Genomic DNA, 12,676 nt, shown 5'->3' on the forward strand with positions numbered 1-12,676 from the left:
GCACTTAGCTTTCTCCCGATTATCATGAACGATACTTCCGTTGTGATCGAGTGGTGGGATAGACAATTCATCCTTTCTGTTTTTTTTTTATGTACTGCCAAAATTCTTTAGGGCGATCCTGGATACGAATGTCGAAAGACTGAAAGTAGGTAAATTTAGCCTCTTTGACCGAACCATTCATATTTGTTGTAATCTTTGCAATCCAGGCAGCAATTGTTGCGATCCAGGCAGCCTTCGCAACCAGGCAGAGGCTAACCGCCTTCTTCGTTCATTGCAGAAATGCGCGTTTGAGGTGCGGAATCCGAAGCTGCTACCGTCACCGCTGGTGGAACCTACACGTGTCCACGGATCGTCCCCCTCCCTCCGTTCTCTACTGGCAAGCCGCACCTGCGCACTACTGTCCGATATCAACGGCGTCCCCTATATAACCGCAGCACGACGGTCCCCACATCATTCACGGAGCAATCCAGGCAGCCTTCGCAACCAGGCAGAGGCTAACCGCCTTTCTTCGTTCATTGCAGGTGTGTATCCTGTATCTTTGATTACAAACATCGATCTTAGGCTACTGGATTGCTCCGTTCGTGTTTGTGTCCAGCATGGGTGATAAGCCTCCTTCAACCATATAAAAGAACTTGTAAAGGCTATGACTGACTTGAGTGCACAGTTTGACTCTAAGCAAAGTGAACTAAAGCAAGATTTAAAGCATGTGATTGAGTCTGAAATGGAATCTGTCAAAACTTCAATGGGCTTTATCAATGAAAAGTTCGAAGAATTTAGAACAGAGATCTCTGAGCTCAAAAAGACCCTGTCTGACGTGAAAAACGTAAACCAGGAAATGAAAAAAGAAAACAACCGACTCACAAATGAAGTGAAAACTCTCAGGCACGAATTACCTGAACTGCAGCAGTACAGTAGAAGAAATAACCTTGAAATCAAAGGCATCCCTCCAGCACCCAGTGAAAATCTGCTTTCAGTGATGACATCGATCTGTCATCTTTTGAGCACCAAGTTCGATGAATCTGATGTTGAAGCTATCCATCGTGTGCCCTCAAAAAACAAGGATGAACCCAACATCATTGTTAAGTTTGCTTCCAGGAAAGTGAGAGACAGCATTCTGAAAACAGCGAAAAAGCAACGGCTGAACACTACACTTTTGAGCTTTGACGATCATGAGAATCCCGTGTTCATCAACGAACATTTGTGCCCGGCAAACAAAATTTTGCTAGGTAAAGCACGGAAAGCCAAAAAGGAAAAACAGTGGAAACACACATGGGTATCAGATGGCAAGATCCTGATGCGCAAGACAGATGCCTCGCATGTTCTACATATAACCTGTGAAGATGATCTTGCTCAGGTAGTCTAGAAACATGGCCTTTTCCGTTGAGGAAATCAGTGCTAAGTGGCACGAGAGCGAAAACCTTTACATTTTTCATTGCAATGTCCGCAGCATAAATAAAAATCTAGACCAACTCACTGTACATTTATCGTAACATTCTTTCCAGTATGATCTTATCGCTGTAACTGAAACCTGGCTTAAGAAAGGAGAAATACCGTACATACCGGGTTACACAACGCTATCTTTACCAAGAGATAGCACCGCACGAGGGGGTGGCGTTGCTCTCTTTATAAAAAACGGCATAGATTATGAACAGCTCTCGGATTCCTCTCTGAGCTCTAAAACCACGGAAGCACTTTTTATTCGCCTTAAGACAGACGTCGTAATAGGCGTGGTATATCGTCCGCCAAACACGTGCACAAGTCAGTTCATATCTGATATGGAGTCCATTCTGGTTCCTCTGATGTCTTTTAATAATCAGTTAGCAATAGTTGGTGATTTCAATATTGACTTATCAAAGGATGACTGTCCAGATTATATTTTCTTACTGGAATCGTTCAACCTCAAGAACGTTATCAATGTGCCCACTAGAATTTCACATCAGTCTGCAACAATTATTGATCACATTTTATGTAACAGTGATATGGATGCCTGTGCTGGTGTTTGTAACCAAAACATTGCTGATCACTGTTCAACTTTTCTGTTCTTGCCACGGTCGGGTATTGATTGTACTTGCCCTACCCATACCAATGTATTTTCACGGGTGGACTACGCGCATGTCAGGCGTTTGCTCGAAGCTATTCATTTCGAAAATCTGTGTCACAGTGACGTTCACACAGAATTTGCTAACTTCGTATCTGCTGTTCCCGATGCAATTACTAAGTCAACGCTGAAGTTTTCTCGGCGCAACTATAAACATGCCATATGTCCTTGGATTACTGAGGAAATACTCACAGTATTGAAAAAAAAGGATTCATACTACAATAAGCTCAAAAACAACAGAACAAATGCTTATTACCTGAAACAGTTTAAGTATTACAGAAACAAATCTGTGGCGCTGATGAGAAAATCAAAGAAATTGTATTATACTAATTTGGTTAATCGTCAAGGAAATGACACTAAGCAAGTATGGAAGATTATAGGAGAAGTTACGGGCACAGTTAAAAGAAAACAGATCGTTCCTGACAACTTGTCAATAGAGACTGCAGACCAGTTTAATCAGTTCTTCACAACCTACGGTCAGAACAGTGCGCAACCTACTTCCTTAGCTTCAGTGACATCCGGCATACCTCGATGTATTAATAATGAATTCAGTTTCTTGAACATTACTAGCGATGAAGTTGAAAATGTTGTGGCGAACATGCCCACGAATAAAGCGGCCGGGCCAGACGGCATAATGGCTAAGGTAATCAAGGACAACATTGATCTGTTTTGTGTTCCTTTGTGCAGAATATTCAATCACGCAATACACTCTAGCTTATACCCCGATACTTTAAAAGTTGCAAAAGTTGTTCCGATATTTAAAACTGGTGACCCTAACAACCCGTCTAGTTACAGGCCAATATATGTACTGAGTGTCGTCAATACCATTTTTGAAAAATTAATTGTTTTCCAACTGAAAACCTTTCTTGATGCTAATCATATTATTTGTCCTCAGCAACACGGATTTGTTTCTAGCAGGTCCACGTCCACTGCTGTAGTTACTCTGTCACAGCTTATCCTATCTGCTCTTCATAACCATAATGTTGCTGTAAGCGTATTTATAGACATCAAAAAAGCTTTCGACACAGTCTCACACTCCATTCTTTTAATGAAACTGGAAGCATATGGTGTGCGTAGCGGGGCACTTGAATTCTTCAAAAGTTATCTTTCTTCACGACACCAGCAAGTTGTCCTCAAACAGTTCAAGTCTGCATACCAAACTGTTATGTGTGGTGTACCCCAGGGGTCAGTTCTGGGACCGCTTTTATTTTCACTCTTTATTAATGACCTCCCTAATGCAATACAGTGTTCTCAAATTTTGATGTATGCGGATGACACTGCACTTATCTTTACTGGCAACTCACTTGAGTCAATAGAAAATCCTATCAACAATGAACTCCAACGTATCTCGACTTGGTTTCGTAATAATCGTCTAACTTTAAACACTGAAAAAACTAAATATGTTATTTTTCGTTCAAAACAAAAGTGTATTGAATCAAGTGATTTTTCTATATGTGTTGACAACAATGTTATTGATAGTGTGTCTTCTTTTAAATATTTAGGGGTCATGTTTGACTGCCACTTGTCTTGGAAGGAACAGGTGCACAATGTGTGTAAAAAGGTTGCGTACGGTTGTTTTACCTTGGCAAAGGCACGGCGGCACTTTCCACCTGCTATTCTTAGATCACTGTATTTTTCATTATGTCACAGTCATCTCAGTTATTGCAGCGAATCATGGAGAATCACATACAAAACGTATTTATCACCATTGCTAAGACTACAAAAACGTGCCTTGAAAACCATGGGATTACCTTCTTCGAATAGTTCTACCAATAACATTTTTGACGCAATGCAAATCATGTCATTCACAACCTTACGCGATTACAAAATAGCTCTTATGGTTAATAATATTGTAAATACCAACTACCCCTTACCTCTTGGTGCATTCAGTATTCCCGTCCGCAACACTAGACAAGCCAGCAATGGCAATTTTAATCTTCCTATTTGCCATAATGCATACGGAGAAAGACGAATAGAATTTACAGGAGAGAAAATTTGGAACTCGTTGCCAATTGAAATAAAGCAAGCTAGGAATTTCAAACTGACATGCAAGAAACATTTTTTGGGAACGGAAGCAAGGCTACAGAGTTAGTTTTTCTTCAATGTGTTTGTGATTGCTGTCCTATATGTTATTTTGTATTGGACCGCTGACTAGCCTCATTGGCTATCGGTCCAAATATCTGTGTATACATTTTGTTTGCGTTACTCAATAAAGACTTCTTGATTCTTGATTCTTGATTCATGTTATCTTGCGACGGATTTGTTTTGAAGCGCGCATATAGTTGTTGCCTCTTTTCAACGACTCTGCGCAGCGCTTTTGTAAACCATGACTTGCTTTTGCTGCGACGTTTCGTCATCACCCATGACGGCACATATTGCTCACGCAAATCAAAAAGTTTGGCTGTCAGTGTGCGCCACAGCTCATCAACGCTGAGTGAATCAGACAATGTTTCGTACACATCGACATAGGATTCAAGTGCCCGGGCTATCTCGGGGAAATTTGCTTTTCGATAAATGTAAATGCGCCGATTGCCACAGACTTCAAGTTTAACATACTCAAAGTTCATTTCTGCTAAAACACAACTGTAATCACTGATACCGGGCCCTATAAGGGTAGAATAAGCTGCCGATGGTTGGTTAGTCAATAATAAATACAAAACATTGTTACCACGGGTTGGCTGCAGCACTAATTGGGATAAGCTAAATGAATTGCATAGATTTAACAATTCTTTGCTTACTGCAGAATTAGCTCTAGACGGAAGACATCCTGAGCTCCAGTCTAATTCAGGAATGTTAAAATCACCTCCAACAACTAAACAGTCAGTTTTAACAGTTTCAATCATATCAGTTAGGTCGCTGATGGGTTCAAGCTTACTTCCAGGTGGCCTGTAAAACGTGCAAACGGATAGTAATTTACCATTTAGAAGTCTTTTGTCGCCGTGGTGCGGTGATTAAGCGATGCGCCATTTCACCGGCAGCTGGCTGTTTCAAATGCAGCCACCGGTTGCGTTTGTGCGGTCCTCTCATGGCCAGTGAATAATTTAACAGCCACCTGTCATAGTCGCCAATTTGTTCACAATGCGGTGGGCGGTTTTAGACCTGCCAAGGTGGGCAGGTGGTGATGACATCACAAGTTTCGCCCCGCGTACCCTTCACGCGTGATGGCGGTCGTCATTTCCGCTAGCACAGACCCTTCTAATGCGAGCGAGTTAATAAACAGCATGCTTGTAGCATGTCTGTCCAATGCTATTAGTGCGAAAGCACTCATATGCTCACCAACGTTGCAATGAACTACTGAGAAATGAACAATGAACAACAGCAATGAACTACTGAGCCTGAGGCACCTATATAACTGCGCTCAAATTTCGCATTACCGCGTATCGTAATCGTGTTGAGAATTTTTCTAGCGTGGGTTTTTTTTCTAAACTTGAAAAACGAAGGCCCGTTGTGGTCGTTGTTTCTCAGGTGTTTCATAGGTCAACACCACATAGAAGATAGATCGAAATAAGGCACGTGAATTGGTTGGACACAAACACTACCTGTTTTAAAAGCGGAAGGTTCCACCCGTATCAAATAGTTCAGGTAGCCCACGTGGTGTTACATGTCAAAGGGCTGCAAGCCCAACACTGACGATCAAATTTCAAAGCCCGAAGATGCTACACAGTTTAAATTTTACGCACTATCAACAATAAGTATCCAGAGCAAGAGGCCAAACGGCTTTCACGGTTCGTGGGCAGGGCTTGCGAAGAATTGGAGTTTTTAGCACTATAATTTCTCCTCGTCTCCACTTATTTAAACGACTCTGTTGCGTTTACAACTCGAATATGGCGCACTCGCATGTTTTCCGTGTAAAAAATTTGGTGACTAAAAATAAATGACATGTCCTATTAAAATAACTCTATGGGCCAATCATAGAGAGAGTTGTCCTGTGAGATAAAAGAAACGCCAACACATTGTCATTATAGGACGTTGGCACGGATTGCTTTCCTATACTTTTTTCACAGGCATATCAGACTTCGTGTCAAAATTAATCAGTTTGTTGAGGTAGCAGAGAAAAATTGTCTCTGATATTTGCTCACTTATTAAACGTAGACTTCAGCCCGGAGTCGGGACTCCAAGTTGTAGCCGCATGTAGCGATCCCGCGTTCTCTTTTTTTGCACAATGACTGTGCAGTCTGCAATGTACCACGCCCCACCTGTTTCAGGATTCCAAATCTGCTGCTTTTTTTTTAGTTTACAGTTATAGCTAGGTAAGCGTCCCACTCACAGTTACACAGCGTTACCATTTTCGCCTGCGATAACCCAGGTGTAACCTGCCGTAATGGAGAAGCTCCACTTCAGTGGAAAATCGGCAGTATTTCTGATGTGACTGAGGAGCATGGGTTATGCGAGCCTTGACTAAGAAGTCGTTTATCTACTGGTTTTCACAATTCTTTTGAAGCTAATGTGTCCAGGATTTTAAGTGTTTTTATCTTCAAAGGGCGTGGCCTAGTTTTTACGCATGAGCTCCCAAGGGAGAGGAAACTACAATTTTTAGATCTAAGTTTGGCGTTCCGGGAGGACCATTTAGGTTGGGGTTATTTTCCTCGTACTAGCAAGGAACTGCTGCCCTTCAATATGGCGCACTCAAAAATTGTGAAGCGCGTCATCGCCTCGTTATGCTTTGAGTCCTCGCTTTCGAAGTCCTGTACACACCAAATGCACGATAGCTTAAGAAATCAGATTCGACGCCTTTTAGCTGCTGGTTTCCCCTCGGTGGTGTTGACTGCTGTCGCTGAAATCCTCCTCCAAAAAAAAAGAAACGCTGCACCAGTCCAAAGAATATTGAAGAAAGGGGCCCTGCGGTAAAACCTGAAGTCATGCCTTATGTGCACAAAGTGTCACACAATTTGAAGAAGGCGGCTAACAGGCAGAAGGTACCGCTCGTTTTTTCAGCCCCAAATAAGTTGAGCAAACTTATACCCCGGATTTGCGGCCCTGAGCGCCCTGGGTGAAGCATAAAACATCAGCGCACCTTCATACGCTGCATGGAAGGAGTGGTGTACGAGATACCCCTGACCTGTGGTATGTCCTATATAGGGCAAGCGGGGAGGTGCATCAACAAACGCCTTGGGGAACATGACAAAAATGTAGTGAATAACAAAGACAAATACGCCACTTTGGTGAGCCACGTTAACACGTGCAAGTGTGCACCTCGACTGGAAAAGGCGAGGATTCTGGGCAAGAGCAAATTCAAGCAGGCGAGGCTTTTATTGGAAGCCTTTCACATAAAGAAAAAAGCAGCCTTGTGCGTGAATGACACATCAGTTAGGTTGTACGCAGCGGTGTACGAGTTTCTGAGCAATAATGTTCGTGCTAGTCGATAAGTCTGGGCTGCGATAAGGCACGTGGTGTGTAGATGTGGGCGTTGCCTGAGACTATAAATGTATGAGTTTTTTTCGAGCAATAAATAGTTGGAAGTTGGCGCCTGTCCGTTGTCTCCTTGTCTCTTTTTGTGTCGTGAAATCATTTGCGCTTAGGTGGGTTTTTTCCCAAGTGTCAAGATGAGTAAGAAGATCTTTCTCTCCAGGGTTGGAACCTGATGAGACGGCGGCTGCTTTTACCGTCTATCGGGCTGCTAAGGCTCCATGCTTGGGATCCGCTTTAGCATGTTTTCTTGGCGCATATATGTTACGTTATCTAAATTTTTTCATTGTTTTCTATTAATTACATGGCTTTCGAAGGCCTACCAAGAACCTCGCCTTTTCTTTGAACTAAATCACCTTTTCCCAGCCAAAACTACTTGAGATATTGCCGCGGTGAGCGTTGTCTATGTCATGGCCGGTGTCTGTCGAAACCGAGACCTGGAAATTCTGCTGAAATCCGCATGCAGGGGTTCGCACGTGGACCTGAAATAAGAGAGTTACCTTGGGCGCTGAACTTTTCTAAGAAAACATTTCTAAGAAAAAAATGTATTCTTGACCATCATTTCACAATTTTATCTCTATTCACCTTCACATCGCCGACTCGATCAGTGAGGCATTAAAGCAAACGACATTTCTAAGAAAGAAATGTATTCTTGACCATCATTTCGCAATTTTTGCAAGAAACATTCGGAGGCTTTCATAGCCATAGCTGTTGCTGGGAACACTTGCTTTCTTCGCTAACACAATGGGTCACCAATCAGCCGGCACGGTATGTTCCAAACAGTTTTCAGAGACGAATGTTGCCCTGTTCTCTTCTCGGCGCTGTTAGTCGTATGCACATATCTCAAATTTAAAGATGACGAAGGACGTTCAGGATGAGGCGCAGTTATCCATATGACAATCTCGATTTCGGATTCCCCGTCAGAAACAAACTGATCAAGCCGCGTGTTTGTGGCTTTGAGCATGAACAAATAAATATTGAAATAATATGCGGCAGATTTATTATTGTACTAGAAGTCGGTAACCGATGAAAAAAGCTTCACCCTCTCATTGGTATCTACGCGGGCTCTTACTATCGAAAAAGTCAGAAGAAAAAACATGACGCTTCCAGAAAATTTGTTACTGTTAAGAAATAATTCATTGAAAAACTATTTGTAAATTATTTAAATAGGCGGGCTTTGTCTTCTCGGATGTAATAAAAATTTGTAAAGGATAATAAGAGAGAGAAAGCAATTTAATAAAAACGAAAGGTGGAGAGGTCGGCGACCGGAAAGGTGACCCTGGCCTGCTCGAAGGAACTTAATGTACCGTAAATGATAGGCAGCTGTGGCTCCTCACAATGTGAAAACGTTCCACTAACCTTTCAGATGTGAGCAAATAAATTTCAGATCCACATCTGAGTATGGTCTATAACCCCATATCGTTCATTAAAGTACAAAGGCTATTACTAGTATTCAAGATAAAGCATTTCTTTATGCATCATATCAGTAAACTTCTCTAATTTCTTCAGAGTAGACTTTCGACTGCGTTGGCTGTATTTTATTTCTTAAAAATCGTCGTCTAGCCTAGCACAGCGTAGCAGATATTTACGGTACATTACATGCCTAGCATATGTTTCATTTTCTAGCTCGATTTCCACCGGTATTTTGTTCTTTTTTTATTCCACATTCGCTGCTACCTTTGCGTGTCTCAGTGTTGTACCCAATACTTTTCAGCCGATAATGCATTGTGCTAACTCCAATCTAATATTCAGCCTATCCTTAGAACATCGACCATTGTATGGCAAAGAGATGGCTGACCTAATATTAATTCGTTCTCCGAAATTTTGCTTCTATCTGACGTCAGCATTCCACGAACGTGGTAGAGAGGTATTACACGAGAGTAAAAGAGTATAAAGGCTGCTTTTTTTGTAAATTTTGTGCAACCTAGAAGCTGTCATAAATATCGAAAGCTTTTTAGCCATTTTAAGAAAATGAAAATTTATGCGTGACTCTTAATGGCGCCAATTCTCTCACGAAAGAATTTTGAGTATTGTTGAGCTCAAAATGTATCACGCATATTCAATAAACAGTGAAATGGTAACGCTATCACGGACTAATCTATCGTCTGAAAAAAAAATTTTGCGGTGTTAACGGCGGCGCATGCAACTCTCTTTTAGCAGAATCGTCCAAGTGTTGGCTGCTGATGACATCCGGCCGTATTTATCCAAGGAGAGAAAAAAATAGCGGCATTGTGGCCGTGTATTTGCGAAGTAGCGCGAAAGGAAGACCGTGAAGAAAGGAGAGATGGAAACTTCGACAATTCTTCCTTCGGTGCACTTTTCTTATTCTCATTTTGTTACACTATAACAGGGTTTTAGGTTTCATGGGGGTTTACGTCCCAAAGGGACTCAGGCTATAAGGGACGCCGTAGTGAAGGCCTGCAGAAATTTCGACCACCTAGGGTTTTTTAACGTGCACTGACACCGTACAGTACACATGCCTGAGAATTTCGCCTCCATCAAAATTCGACCGCCGCAGCCGGGACCGAACACGCGTCTTTCGGGTCAGCAGCCGAGCGCCGTAACCGCTGAGCCACAGCGGCGGGGCATGTTTCCGGACTGCAAATCGCTGCAAACTATGCAGTGATATTTACGTAATTGTCCCAATCACATTTACACGTCGTCGGGACTCCAAGCTGTAGCGGCATTCAGCGGGTTGCGCAGAATGAAAGGCACGGTAGTTCACTTTTCTGAAGTTCCCGATAACCTACGGATAGCCTGGCGTAATGGAGAAGCCCCACTTCGGTGGAAAATCTTCAGTATTTCAGCCTGACTAGCCGGGTGGCACTCGTCTACTGAGCTGGAGTACCCGAATTCAAAGTCGACTGCGGTGGCGGCGTTTCGATGGAGGCGAAACGCAAAAAGCAGCCGTGTGCTGTGCGATGCGAGTGCACGTTGAAGTTCCCCAGGTGGTCGAAATTATTCCCGAGGCCTCCACTACGGCGCCTCTTTCTTCCTTCCTTCACTCCCTACTTTATCTCTTCCCTTACGGCGCGGTTCAGGTGTCCTTCGAGATATGTGAGACAGTGACTGGGCCATTTGATTTCTTCAAAGGAAATTTTCAATTTTACCTGTTCTCTGTGCGATGTCAGTGCATCTTAAAGATCCCCAGGTGGGCGATACTATTCTGGAGCCCTCCACAATGGCACCTCTATTTCTCTATCTTCTTTCACTCTCATCTTCCATCCCGATGTGTGAGCCAGTCACTCGCCATCTCAGGTCCTAAAAAAAGTTTGTAGGTTTTCTCGACGGCGATAGCTTTTGAAAGGATGCATCTTTTTAGTACCAGGAGGAAAGTACTGAAAATTGAGGACAGGAAATGACGTAGTAACGGTCTCACATATCTCGGTAGACACCTAAACTGCGCCGTAAGCGAAGAGATAGAGAACGAAGCGAAAGAGGAAAGGAAAAAAAAGAGGTGCCATAGTGGAAGGCTCCGAACCGATTTGGACCACCTGGGGATCTTTAACCTGCAGTGGGAGCCCCGAGGTCCAATTATGCCGCGTGCTGAGAAATGGACATGCTTGTGAAGCTGCGAGCGGTGGTGATGGAAACATTTATTGACAAGCAATGCAGAGGGGTGCAAAGCCCGCCCTCTTTTACGTGGTACGACGCAACACTTAGGGGCTGCCGTTTAAGGGCAAAGGTCCAGAAGTGGACAGCCCTTGGGTGGCAGTCCACTTCAGGACGTCGATAATTATCTGCCTCTGGTCAGCAGCAGTCGAGCTGGTCAGGACAGTCTCTCAGGATGACTCCGCCGATCCTATTCCACTGCCGAGATACCGGGCGCGTTTACGCACCGCCGGCTCCCTCCCTAACCCTAACCCAGGCCTTCCACTGGCGCCGACTACAGACCCCTACCCTACCCTTCTTCATGTCCGGTAATCCGATCACTTTCTCTCCTTTGTTCTAAAAGAAAGCATTCTCATCTTTGTTCTCAAAAACTGAGCGCATTGTTCGGCGCCCGGCATGAGCCTTTTTGTCCTTCTGTTCTCCACGTGATCTGGTTATACCCACAGCTACATCATCGATCAAACCAGAAAAACGTCATGAACACCTGCGCTGGAAACCAAACAAGCCACGTTTTTTAGTCGAATCTTAAGGCAACCTTACCATTATATTTCAAACAACAATGGGCATTTTTCTAGGGTGATGTCTATGCATCTGTATAAATACAGGCGAGAAGTTATTGTGAACGAGAGTTCATTGGGCACGGCCTCGGTGAAGCAAATCGAAGGTGACTTTGGCGAAGCTCCTGTTGTTCGCAGTTCTTGCAACCACCCTCTTGGCGACGTTAGTATTATGCGAGACTTTATATCAAAACTGAGCGTACCCTCTAGTGCTGCAGCAGATTTTGAATCAACGCAATGTGTCCTAATACTTTTCTTTCTTCACTGAGAAAAAAATTTTGGTGTTTGTGTTGTTAATTGCAATGCCATTTTTTTGCAGGACTGCGCTTTCCTCTACGAGCTCGGGCGGCCATTCATATGGGAGAGATTATTTTGTGCCGTGTAATAGAAAAGTGAGTTTTTTGGTTATCATTGCGAAACCGTGCCGAGAACGTAATGTTCACTTAGGGGCACTGCAGAGAGTAGCAGCTTTGAAGCAATCAAGCAACTTTCACGTGAACAGAGAACCAGGATTTGATGCATTTCGAGACGATAGCTGTTTGTTTTCCTGAAGAGCGGTGCCCGACCAACATACTCTCACCACCAGACTTTACATTCCCCTTCCCACCGGCGCTTTCAGATCTATTTTCGGATATAATGGTTAAAGCCTCTGATCGCTCAGGGTTGTTCAGGGCAGTGGACATGAAAGCTTCAGAATAGACACAAAATGAAATCAAATAAATCAAATCAAACCAAATACCTTTGTTTTGCCTCCATGTTCATTACACGTGGACGGGAGCTGCACGAAAGAGACTTTATTAGGAACAGCTGCAGCATCAGTTAAAAACGGCTGACATGACGTAACAACTTAAAAGCACCAGAAAGTACCAAAGAAGCGCTATTACACTGAACATGAGAGAAATAACGATCAAGAAAGAAAGAAAAGCGCACGGGACGGAGCAAACAAACGCAAAGTTTCTATTATGGCTTCTAAAAAGTGTTGATGTGTGTTGGTACGACGACA

General features: G+C 43.3%; 1 protein-coding gene across 1 annotated transcript; it reads left to right on the forward strand.

Annotated features, from left to right (window-relative positions):
- The first annotated feature begins 697 nt into the window (after nucleotides 1–697).
- On the forward strand, nucleotides 698–1,363 carry LOC149364081 (uncharacterized). The gene has a single exon (XM_089570024.1). It carries the CDS (start codon nucleotides 722–724, stop codon nucleotides 1,361–1,363), a length of 642 nt encoding a protein of 213 aa, XP_089426150.1. The 5' UTR covers nucleotides 698–721.
- Nucleotides 1,364–12,676: the final 11,313 nt, after the last annotated feature.

The sequence above is a fragment of the Amblyomma mixtum genome, chromosome 2 (assembly GCF_055824585.1).
Source record: "Amblyomma mixtum isolate Tamu chromosome 2, ASM5582458v1, whole genome shotgun sequence".
NCBI lineage: Eukaryota > Metazoa > Arthropoda > Arachnida > Ixodida > Ixodidae > Amblyomma > Amblyomma mixtum.